Below are 11257 nucleotides of genomic sequence, written 5' to 3' on the forward strand. Positions count from 1 at the left end.
TCCTCGCACAGATGACGAAAATGGCGGACAACTCATCTTCGGTAGGCTTAAGAAAGATATAATGTTAATATAGGCACATTGACCGGTTTCAGAGTATAAATAAATGTGTTGTTATTTACAGGTCGAGATTGTGGAGGGCTGTCGCCTCCCGGTTCTTCGTAAAAACCAAGAACACGAAGACGAATGGCGTAAGTATTGTCCGTTTTTTTTTTATATGCTAAGCTAATGCTAAGGAGCTCAGCTCAGCTGTTGTTACCAGAAGCCCCGGCCTCCAGTTAAAGCGCTGTAAACACCATGGCCACGGATGGTGCATGCTGCTGTAAAGTGTGTATGAATTCAATTGGAAGACTTAAGAAAACTGCTGCCACTCCCTCGGAAATTAAATTGCCAGTTCTTAATTTTACTTAGTTTCACATTTTATAGAAAGAAAGTACTAAATGCAGGTGGCATCAGTGATGTTTACAAATTTGAGAGCGAATTTATCAGGTTTTCTCTCTTACTCTCTTGGCACTCAGTTTGGTCCATAGTAATCTTTTTTAACACATTCCTTTTTAACAACAACAACAACAAAAAAATTAAAGCACAAATGGTATTTAAACCAAATTTAATTGGGCATTGCACTTAGACTTTATAATCCTGATACCTCAGCATAAATAATTACATTATAGGACATTTAAAATCTCACATTAAAGTAGATTTTGTGCACCTTTGGTTTATTTTTAGCATTGGAATGTAAACAGTAACTTTTATCACATGCCTGTGTATTTAATGTTAAGTGTGTTAAAGCTACAGTGTTTCATAGAAAAGCATCACAACGATTGTCTCTGCTTTGTACAGCACTGGCTGAAATCCTGAGTGTGAAGGAAGTTTCAAGTAGAAAGCTCTACTATGTTCACTACATTGACTGTGAGTATATTTTGTGTCAGTCGTCTTGGTTTTTCTCAAGATTTCACAGCCCCAGTTTAGTAAACATACACCAAGGTTAATTACACCTTTTAAGGTTTGTTTATTAAGTTATTATCAAAGATTGCAAAGCAGATTTGCATTTATTTAGTAATTCATTTTTTTTGTCTTATTTGGATCAATTCAGAATTATAGCTTTGTACACATAGCTTTTGATTCCCCCCCCCCCCCCTTTTCCTGTCATGTTATGAGCTAAAGATCTTCACACATCAAATCACCACTCTGTCTCTCTTTGTCTGTGTGTTTAAGTCAACAAACGTCTGGATGAGTGGGTCACAACAGAAAGGCTGGACATGAAGAAGCTTCAGTTCCCCAAGAAAGATGCTAAAACACCAACCAAGAACGGTCTTTCAGGTTCCCGTCCTAGTTCTCCGGAGAGAGACAGAGAAAGAGAGAGAGAAAGAGAGCGAGAGAGAGAGAGAGAGAGAGAGAGAGAAGTGGTAAGGAGTCCACGTGTCATTTAAAGCAATGTAATTATAATTCTCACAGTATTAAGAAATGATGTCAGTCTTAATTTCTGTGTTGTGTGGTTTTTATTCATTTTATAGAAAAACCTGCATGATGGTAAATTTCATGTTTGTTGCTGTTCACTTCCATTGATGCATGGTATAAGCTTTCCATGGTCACTTTAATAAGCTGCAGTGTGCTTTATGCTGCTTGAGCACTGATTTGTAACAGTCTACCCACAGGAAATGCAGCCATAATAACAATAAAAATATAGATAAATAAAAGGGCATCATGTTATAGAGGACCCTGTTTTTAACAAAATATCAATATCCTCTTTTTTCAGTCTTACATTTCTGTGTTAATACTTCTTTATCAAACACATGCCACTCAAACGGTGAAACTCTCGTTTTATGATTAAACCTTTAGTCGGATTTTGTGTGAATTGAATTCCTCAGTATTAACCTGAGGGTTAACATGAATTATCCCAGTGTTAACCCGCTTCCTTCTCTTCCTTTCCGTTCAATTCAGAGGAAGAGTCTAGATCTCAACGTACAAACTGCCACAGCTCCTTCCAGAGGCAAAACCCTCCCCACGCCGGTACAAGTAGAATTCACCCACTCCACAAATTACTGAGACCTTTTTAAACCTGGTGTCAATGTGATTCTTGTGTGATGATCCCACTGTTAATGTAGAGCTATAAGGTAAAGTAACGTTTAATATAGAGTGTATCCAAATGAAGATTTGTAATAGGAAGTGAAGCCCATCTGCTGCCATCACATTTAATACCAGGTTTAATGGGGTGTATTTACATTGGTTAACCTGCAAATTAGCTGAGATTTGGAGAAATAAATTGATTTGCTGTGGCTATTAAAGATGCACAGTCTTAGTTCTGTCTGAAAAAGCATCTTGATATCAAGATGTCACTCTTCATTGAATACAAATGGAGTCCCCGGCTTTTAATCAAGCCTCTGATCACGTTGACATGAAAAACAAATCCCATCAAATTCACCTTTGTTTGGTTTGTTTGTATTCAATCTTAAAGCTGAATCTCTAACACTGTTTGTTTGCTGCAGAAGAGGAAAGTAGAGCCTGCCCCCGTGGCTCCTCAGGTACCCCCGGTCATCCCTGTGCCCTCCCTGCCAAGTTCAGCTGAAGCCACTCAGGCAGCTGTTTTTCCTGCCGTGAGAGAGACGCCCACCTTTAAGTCCCGTGAAGACCATGAGCTCACAACGGTAAAGAAAATCCTCTTAAATTCTCTCTTTTGTTTTTTTTCCTTTCTCCTATTTGCTAATGAATATCTTTTAATGTCCTACTCACAACAGAATGGCAACGCCCGACGACTCATCCCCGCTCCACCTGGGAGGAAAAGAAAAGCTAATTGTGGGGGAACTGACGAGGTGCGTTACCTTGATTTACTGCATGTTTGTGGTCGTGTTATTCGCTTCATTTTTTGAATTTGTTAAGAGTCTGTCTGTGTTGGGTTTTGTGGAGTTGTATTAGAATGCATTTTGCAAAGCGTCACAGTCCGCTCACTGGAGCATTCTCCGGTGCAGCTGGTGACATTCATTCAGACTGGTGCACGGTTCTTGCACAAGGTCTATACTGTTGTAATAGGACATATTTGTTTTATTATGGGGACCTATTGTGCTTATTTCCAGCACCATATTTTAATTCTTGGACTTTTTTAAAGTAGCTTTTCATGATTCACAATTCAAAATAATGCTTACTTATCCTGTATGAGGCCCTGGTGCAGCCGCTGATGCAGCCAACCTGGATTTTGTCTGGAATGAGAATTATTAGCCTCGTTTCTCCTCCGTTTAAGTCCGCTTTCTTTTGATTGGCTGCTCCATGCAAAAAAAATGTTTGAGCAGCAGGTGGACGAGGTCTCCATGATGACTAATTCATGGATATCCTTAGGAATGCCGCTCTCATCACGTGGATTTAAGAGTAGAAAAACTGGCTGAAGCAGAGTGTGAGCTTTTGCCTTACAGCAATTACTTGTACATATGTTGACCTTTTGAACTCTGGCCAAATTTATTCTGACCATCCACATCTGTAAAGGTGTGCATATATGACAGAAAATAAGGAAAAGAGTAATCACTATCCCCCCAAAAAACTTTGTACCCATATAAAATGTCAACATCACTGCACAGGATTCAAATGTGATAAATTATTGCTGTACTCTCATGTTTTATGCCAACCTGCAGCGCTCTCACATCAGCGGTGATGACAGTGGCCATTAGGTTCTTCATAAACATTAACAAATCTGTCAAATCCACATGAGATGAATGTTTGTGTTTGTTCTTTACCCCACTCTTCATTCACTGTCTAACATGTCTGTCTCTGTGATTATGATCACCAGTCAAAGCTGACGGGCTCCTCATGCAGCCAACCTGGATTTTACACATTAAAGCCTGTGTTTTTGTGTCTTTTTCTGCTAGATGATAAAGGTTTTGCAGTATAACAAGCCTCAAAGTGCCAGTGTCTTTCTACCACCACCAGAGGTCTGTTTAATTTCCTATTATTGCCCGTTGATTGTGTGTTGCTTTCCAAATTCAACTGTGCCTTAGTGGGTCCAATAAATCAGAGGTGCTGCTTACCTCAGACCCAAGTTTAGTCTTTCTGGACTAAACATGTACTCTGATTAATCATATTACCTTTTTTTTTGTTGTTGTTAAAGAAATCTGTGATCAATCAGCTTTTTGTTCAAACACATTTGAAGCACTTGAGAATAACTGCTGCATAAGTGTGTCATCTGTGTAATCTTCACATTTTGTACCACCAGGATTCCCAGGACAGCTCAGATGGCATTCCCACTGCACCCCGCATGACAGGCAGTTTAGTGTCCGATCGCAGCCATGATGACATCGTCACCCGGATGAAGAACATTGAGTGTATAGAGCTGGGACGGCACAGACTGAAGCCTTGGTACTTCTCTCCATACCCACAGGAACTCACCTCGCTGCCCATCCTCTACCTCTGTGAATTCTGTCTCAAGTACCTCAAAAGCCTCAAGTGTCTTCAGAGGCATTTGGTAAGACTTTTGTTCTCTAAACCTTGGTTATGTTAACAGCTTACACCTGAAATCTGTGCTTCTAAGATTGTTTGACATTGCTTGTGTTGTTAGGTTTATTTTTTATTTATTTATTTTTTCAGACCAAATGTAATCTAAGGCATCCTCCAGGCAATGAGATCTACCGCAAAGGCACCATCTCATTCTTTGAGATCGACGGCAGGAAAAACAAAGTTAGTGGTGTGATGCTTCTTTTCTTTCTTTCTTTTTTATTCACCAGATATTTATTGTTGTTTATTTGTGGTTAATACATGTTTTTATATTTTTCCAGAACTATTCCCAGAACCTGTGTTTACTCGCAAAGTGTTTCCTCGACCACAAGACGTTGTATTACGACACAGACCCTTTCCTCTTCTACGTAATGACAGAGTACGACTCCAAAGGCTTCCATATAGTGGGCTACTTCTCTAAGGTGCACAGATAAGGCAGAGAATTTTTTCCACACTGTGATAGTGCACTCATAACAGGAAATATGCCTCTATGTAAGCAGGAGTTTCCAAAGCTTATCATTATTTTTCTTCCCTTTGTGCAGGAAAAGGAATCAACTGAAGATTACAACGTTGCCTGCATCCTCACCTTGCCTCCTTACCAGCGAAGAGGTTACGGCAAACTGCTCATTGAGTTCAGTAAGTGTCGTATCATCAGCCAGTTTTTTAAGTTATGAACATTTCTGTCTTCATGTCACCTCTTGTAAACATCTGTTTGTGTCTGCCAGGTTATGAGCTGTCCAAAGTAGAAGGGAAGACGGGAACTCCCGAAAAGCCGCTTTCTGATCTCGGTCTCTTGTCCTATCGCTCTTACTGGTCCCAGACCATCTTGGAAATCCTTATGGACCTTAAACCAGACAATGGTGAAAGACCACAGATTACCATCAAGTAAGCAAATACTCTGGATCTTATATGAGCTATAAAAAAATGTTTATAGATGCATGTTTGGAGCTGAAATGTGTCGTCTTTGTACTTGCAGTGAGATCAGTGAGATCACAAGTGTAAAGAAAGAAGATGTTATTTCAACACTTCAGTACCTCAACCTAATCAACTATTACAAGGTGAGAGATGAGCACCAACTGTAAATTAACTGTTTACACTTTTCTTGAAAATACACGTTTAATTAGATTTGAAATGCTAAAGACCCAAACTCTGAAGCCTTGAATTTTTAATTTGAATAACACACAGATGGGAAATGTTTTTTCTAGAGGTAAGCCAGGGCTCGCAAAATCGCTAGCGAGGCTAGCGATTTTTTCCAGTCGGGCTACCAAAATCTATCTCTGCCCTGCCCGTCGGACTATCGTAGGAAGGAAAAATATATGTCAATGCTTTTGCATTCTTTTGGAAATGTAGCTGGGTAATTATGTCATTGGCATCGGTGAGCCACTGTCAATATGTGACATATTGAAATCGCGTTTGAATTTGCGCTTGTTTTTTGCTTTCACTTTGCAATCGCGCAAACTGTGTATAGAGAGCAACAGCACTGATTGGTGAGTGATGATAATTTGTGCACCAATTCCTCTGACATCGTCTTATCAATCGTTAGCTTACTATGCAAACATGACAAGTGAAATCTCCCGCAGCAAGCTTAAACATGTGAGAGGTTGATCGCGCAGAGAATCGCTGAGCGTTATGTGAGTGCCTGTGTAAAAGCAGCAGGATATATATTTTAGTTCTGCTGAGCCAAATAAGACAGGTCAGGGTGAAGAAGTGACAGCCAAAGAAAAGCTTACCACAAAACGGAAAAGTTATGACAAATCAGACTATAAGGCAAAAAGAAAGTGCAGCTTTATGGTTTCATGGACAAAAGAATTTCTGTGGCTGCAATATGACGAGCTAAATAACCAGGGCTGCACATAAGTGGTCCGCAGGTGCGCATTCGCTGTCAAAATAAAAAACGCGCACAAGATAAGAAGTTGCAACGCGTGTTTGCGTACATAAGATTTTCAGGAGGAGGACAGACATTTGTTTAGAACTCTTAAAGATGTCGAAGAATCAAGCTCCTTTAAGCAATTACTTTGGTGTTCCTCCACCTCCAAAGAAATGTCAGGAGTCTTTTGTGGTTCGGACCTCCTGCAACCACTTTTCCGTATTCTCGGGAAAGTGGTTGCAGGAGGTGAGCTGGCTTCAAACAAATGATGAACGCACAGAGATGTGGTGCAGAATGTGCCATGAAAATCCCACTCTAGCGGACAAAAACAGTGCTTTTTATATGGACGCAAACGCGCGTTGCAACTTCTTATCTGGTGCGTGTCTTTTATTTTGACAGCGAATGCGCACATGCGGACCACTTATGTGCACCGGTGTAAATAACATAATGTTCTGCCGGGTGTGTTGTTGGTTTTCTCTCGATTTCTGAGTTGACAAGCGCCTTTGTTACTGGAACCAGTCATTTTAAGAAAAGCCCCCATTAGAACCCATGAGAAATGCAAGAAATGCATTATTGCTCAGTCTGCAATATCTTTCCCAGAACAAACACCAATTGCAAATAACATACTAAAAATAAACCTGAGAAATCAGTTTAGAACAGCGTACTATGTTGCAAAGAGTGAACTACCACTGGCAAAATTTAGCAGTCTTTGCAAACTTCAAAAAGCAAATGCCCTAGATCTTGGTTCCACTTGCCTCTTACCCGTGACTTCAGTGGAAATTTCAAATTCAGGATCTGACACAGACTGATTCATGTCCTACACAGTTCTTACAAGTTCATAGAAATTTCTGTTCAATTAGAGCCAAGTATTTGAGTTGATGATTGTAATTTTTATACAATGTTGTAATTTGTGTTTCAACAATTTTTTGATTAATGTTTTGTTTCCTTTACAATATTATACATTAATGTATAATATTGTAACGGAAACAAAACATCAATCAAAAAATTGCTCTCTTTGTTATTCGGGCTACTTAAATTTATTTTGGGCTGCTAAAAACTGAAGAGTCCCTGCCCAAAGGGCTACCTGGGATTTTGAAATTTTGCGAGCCCTGTAAGCAGAATTCTAGCACCCGTTCAGCTTGGTGATTCGTCACTTAGAAGTCTTTTTTTTCTCCTTAACCAAATGAAAGAGGTTGAATGTTCGTTCGGCGAGCTTTGAAGATAAAAAAAAAAAAAAAGAAATAGTAGAAACTAAACGGCGAGCTGTGACTTCACGCATATATGGGCTAAATCAACACTGATCATGGGGAAGTGGGCGGGACCACAGATGATTTTTCTCAACTTCCCATGAAGCGACTGAAGCGACTACCAGTGAGATTGAACAATACTGCCGATTCATGTATGATCTGGCAATAAAAACATTCTAGCGTTACCTAGGCCCTGAATGTGAGACCATTCGTGAGCGACCATCTTTGAACAGAGGCGGTGGTTTACGACACCAACTCTCTGCCATCTATAATCCAGTTTTGAGTTCCCTCCCCAGACGCCTTAACGCCCACTCACATCCTGGGCCATCTGACCTCAGGAATTCGCATGATAAGGTGGGGCCAGGTTTCACAATGAACTCACCCGAAACTCTGGCTGATTGGGACCCACACCCAGTTTCACACCTTGGCTCAGGCGATTAGAGGACCATCAGGGGGTCCTTTTGTCCCTCTGTGGGGGGATACTCCCACTAGGTTTATATCTGGGACTCTCCACCATTTGACCTCAGAACTGAAGAAGCTTCTCGGATGCGAGGTGAAACGTCTTCAAGTAACTTAAAGAAGTCCAGACGCTTTTCTTTGCAAGCTCCTTTGACTATGATGACCTGGATGACTGAGAACCTTCACAGACAAACAGCACAAAAAGACTGCACATTCCAAAGATTCTCCATAGGGTTAAAGCCTGGACTTTCTATTGGTCATTACAGTGTAAAAAACGCTGTTGTTGTGTAAACAATGATTTTAAATCCAGGTGGTGACTTTGTCTCAGCTCAGCTTTAGTATACCACATGCCAGTCTCTCGCAGCAGTAATCATTACTCGTGGGTTTGCCTCATTGTAGCAGTTTTTTTGTTTTTTAATACTCCTTTTGTGGCTTTCAAAGTGCAAAAGCCCTAATTTAATGGCTTTGTGAGGAAAAGCAGTAACACTCCCAGAGCGGGAGGTGTTGCTACGACACTGCAGCCGCACCTTAAATATTTAAGGCTCTGTTTTGTGAGTTGAAGAAGTTGAAAGCAGTGGAGCATCAGCATCTTTTCAAATGAGCAGATAAAATGATGTGTACTGACTTTGGTTTCTTGAATGCAGGGTCAGTACATTCTGACTCTGTCAGAGGACATTGTGGAGGGACACGAGAGAGCCATGCAGAAGCGGCACCTGCGCATAGATCCTAAATGCCTTCACTTCACTCCAAAGGACTGGAGCAAAAGGGGGAAGTGGTAGAGTTGGTTGCTGAATGACGCCAGAACCAGGGCAGCAGACACCCGACGCGAACGGTGGATCAGATCAAGGTTTCCCCTCGGCTTTCTCATCAAGAACCCAGGACTTCTCTTCGATAAACAGTGAACATGAATTGTTTTGTTAAACGTTCATTCTATATCGTGAATCTAAAAGGCCGTCAAACCTGGGCAGAGGGAGAGACTGGTTAACAGTAACACCGCCAAAAACACAACACACCTTCTACTGTGTAAAAGATCCTGTTTATGATCAAAACAGTGCATTTAAAAATGACAAAAAGGTGACTGTCTATCAGTGTAAAATGACAAACGCACAAACCACTGAAAGGTTGTTTTTATACACGTGATTTTAGATCCTATAGAACTGCTTCATCTGTTAGTCCACATTTTGTAAAACTCAAGTACATTTATTTGCTCTTCTTGTTGTTGTTGCTGTTCCCTTGACTACCACTGTGGCCACACCCTCTCATCTGCCATGTAAAAATGTTGTCATTAGGATCATTCGTATTCCAACAAAGTTCACTAGAGTCATAATTAAGAAACAAAACTAATGCCTGAACAACACTCCAAAATTTACTTTTTTCTACTTTGAAGGTTTTTCAAAGGTTTTTTTTTTTTTTCCAAGGCTTCAGGACCTCTAAAACCTCTTCCTGGGTATAAAAGATTGAATAGTTGTTATTAGGAACTAAAATCAGACTGTGGATACTTTTATACTCTCCCTGTGACTAAGGCAGATGTTTATTTTGAGAGTTTAAAGAGGGAAATTGTACATTAAGACTTTTTTGGGGGGGGGGTAAGTTTTTCTTCGAGTGCCTGAATATTAATGTTTCTTAGCTAATAATAATTATAATGCATCAGGCTGTTTTTAGTGTCACTTTACTAGGCTCATTTATAAATGTGAACAGCCCAATACTTTTGCATTATTTATTACATAAAACTCAGAACTAGGCATCAGTTATGTTACACGTTTGTGCAGTTATATATGTTCTTGGTTTGTGATCATTCAGGCCAATATTTCTTTTTCTTTTTTTTCATCACTCAAGCATATCAACCCCCTCTTGATTTAAACGTATATTTGCCGTGTCTGTACATACTGATGACAGAAGCCATGTTGAACTTTAAGGAATGTAAATTTCATGTACAGTCGTCTTTCTTTTTTACTCAATGTTATCTAACAAGCTGCACAATGTTTAAAAAAAAAAAGACCTAAAAGTGATATCTTACCTTCAGTTTTGTGTTTTATGTTTACATGTCAGAAAAGGATGTTGAAATGATTTAGTATATCTTTATGTGGAACACTTCAGAGCGTTTGAACGTTTGATATAAAAAGAAAAGAAAAGCTGGCTGAATTGATTAAAAACAACGCGTCTTTATTGTGTTTATTCTGGTCTGAGAGCCACTTTCATCTGTGTGGACAGGTTAAGCCGTGTAAATGAATGTAACAAATTCCCAGTGGACACAGTGCATAAAGAGGGTGTTCAAAATTGAGTTAGTTTGTATGTAAAATTAAATTACATACATTTTTATGTAAAATGAATGCAGTTCATGTCAGAATATGCAGTTTGGCAAGAAATTATTACTGCACCAGGAATGTGAAACAAGCTATCCAGCTTTGAGATCCGGTTGTCAAAAGGTGCCATACAGCCCAATAGATGCTTTACAGAGGGTGAAGAAATTGCCGTAATTGTTATTAATTAGTCCAGTTTTCCGCAGTAAAGTTATGCAGTTGTTTTAACAGGTTGGCTCTGTCATCAAAAGGGGTGCAGGTGGTCCGTGAGCCATATACAAGCCCGATTTGTAGCCGGTGCCAAAAAGTGATTTCAAGTATGTGCCAAAAAAAAAAAAAATGCAGGAATTGAAACTGTTATAAAGGACTTGTTGACCTATAATATGTCAAAAAATATTTCTCATGAATGGAATCCAGTCTTTGGGCCAGAATGAACATTCCTGTCACAAGATCGAAGCTGCAGTCAGTTTTTGACAAAGTGACTTTTATATACTCATTCATAAAATGTCTTTTTCAATGGAGATCTGGCCAAGAGGGCAACAGAAATGGTAACAAATATAACATAAGCATGTTTTATGTGACCAAACAAAGAAGACGGCTGATTACAGTGTAGGTGCAATGAGGAAAACGGATGCAAAACAGGTCATTTTAGATTTTATACATAACAGCTGCACACATCATGTTCACTACAGTCAATTTATCAATTCTTTTTTAATGTAAACATATTAGACATTAAAAACGGTTTAGAATATTTTCACGGAGTTTCAGTATAAAGCTTGATCACCAGGCGGCAGTATTGTGAACCCATCACCTGTGCGACATTTGAAGTTGAAACCACAGGACGGTCGAGCGGAGCTGTAATTACAACCTGACCTCTGTAATTGTGTTTGAGCGGCGGAGGAACTGAGTTA

At 39.7% G+C, this 11257-nt stretch overlaps 1 protein-coding gene across 3 annotated transcripts; it reads left to right on the forward strand.

Annotated features, from left to right (window-relative positions):
- On the forward strand, nucleotides 1-10002 carry LOC146624071 (histone acetyltransferase KAT5-like). 3 transcript variants are annotated; one of them, XM_085363656.1, is made up of 15 exons: nucleotides 1-41; nucleotides 122-188; nucleotides 838-906; nucleotides 1213-1403; nucleotides 1939-2013; nucleotides 2484-2642; nucleotides 2733-2807; nucleotides 3852-3914; nucleotides 4196-4444; nucleotides 4567-4656; nucleotides 4755-4895; nucleotides 5016-5109; nucleotides 5199-5358; nucleotides 5450-5531; nucleotides 8691-10002. In XM_085363656.1, exons 1-15 carry the CDS (start codon nucleotides 12-14, stop codon nucleotides 8823-8825), a joined length of 1680 nt encoding a protein of 559 aa, XP_085219782.1. In that variant the 5' UTR covers nucleotides 1-11; the 3' UTR covers nucleotides 8826-10002. The 3 variants fall into 3 exon arrangements, with proteins under 3 accessions (XP_085219782.1, XP_085219783.1, XP_085219784.1); XM_085363657.1 differs by having other exon boundaries at nucleotides 1939-2007; XM_085363658.1 differs by lacking the exons at nucleotides 1-41; nucleotides 122-188; nucleotides 838-906; nucleotides 1213-1403 and having other exon boundaries at nucleotides 1803-2013.
- Nucleotides 10003-11257: the final 1255 nt, after the last annotated feature.

Source organism: Diplotaxodon limnothrissa, linkage group LG10 (assembly GCF_057381915.1).
Source record: "Diplotaxodon limnothrissa isolate DT_005_m linkage group LG10, D_limnothrissa_male_GT1.1, whole genome shotgun sequence".
In the NCBI taxonomy this organism is placed as follows: domain Eukaryota; kingdom Metazoa; phylum Chordata; class Actinopteri; order Cichliformes; family Cichlidae; genus Diplotaxodon; species Diplotaxodon limnothrissa.

What these genes read in the sequence shown, in the direction of transcription:
- LOC146624071 (XM_085363656.1), top strand. Translation starts at nt 12, where the DNA reads ATGACGAAAATGGCGGACAACTCATCTTCG. An exon ending in CTATGTTCACTACATTGACT is followed by an intron (nt 907 to 1,212) that starts GTGAGTATATTT and finishes TGTGTGTTTAAG; the next exon opens with TCAACAAACGTCTGGATGAG. An exon ending in ACCTAATCAACTATTACAAG is followed by an intron (nt 5,532 to 8,690) that starts GTGAGAGATGAG and finishes TCTTGAATGCAG; the next exon opens with GGTCAGTACATTCTGACTCT.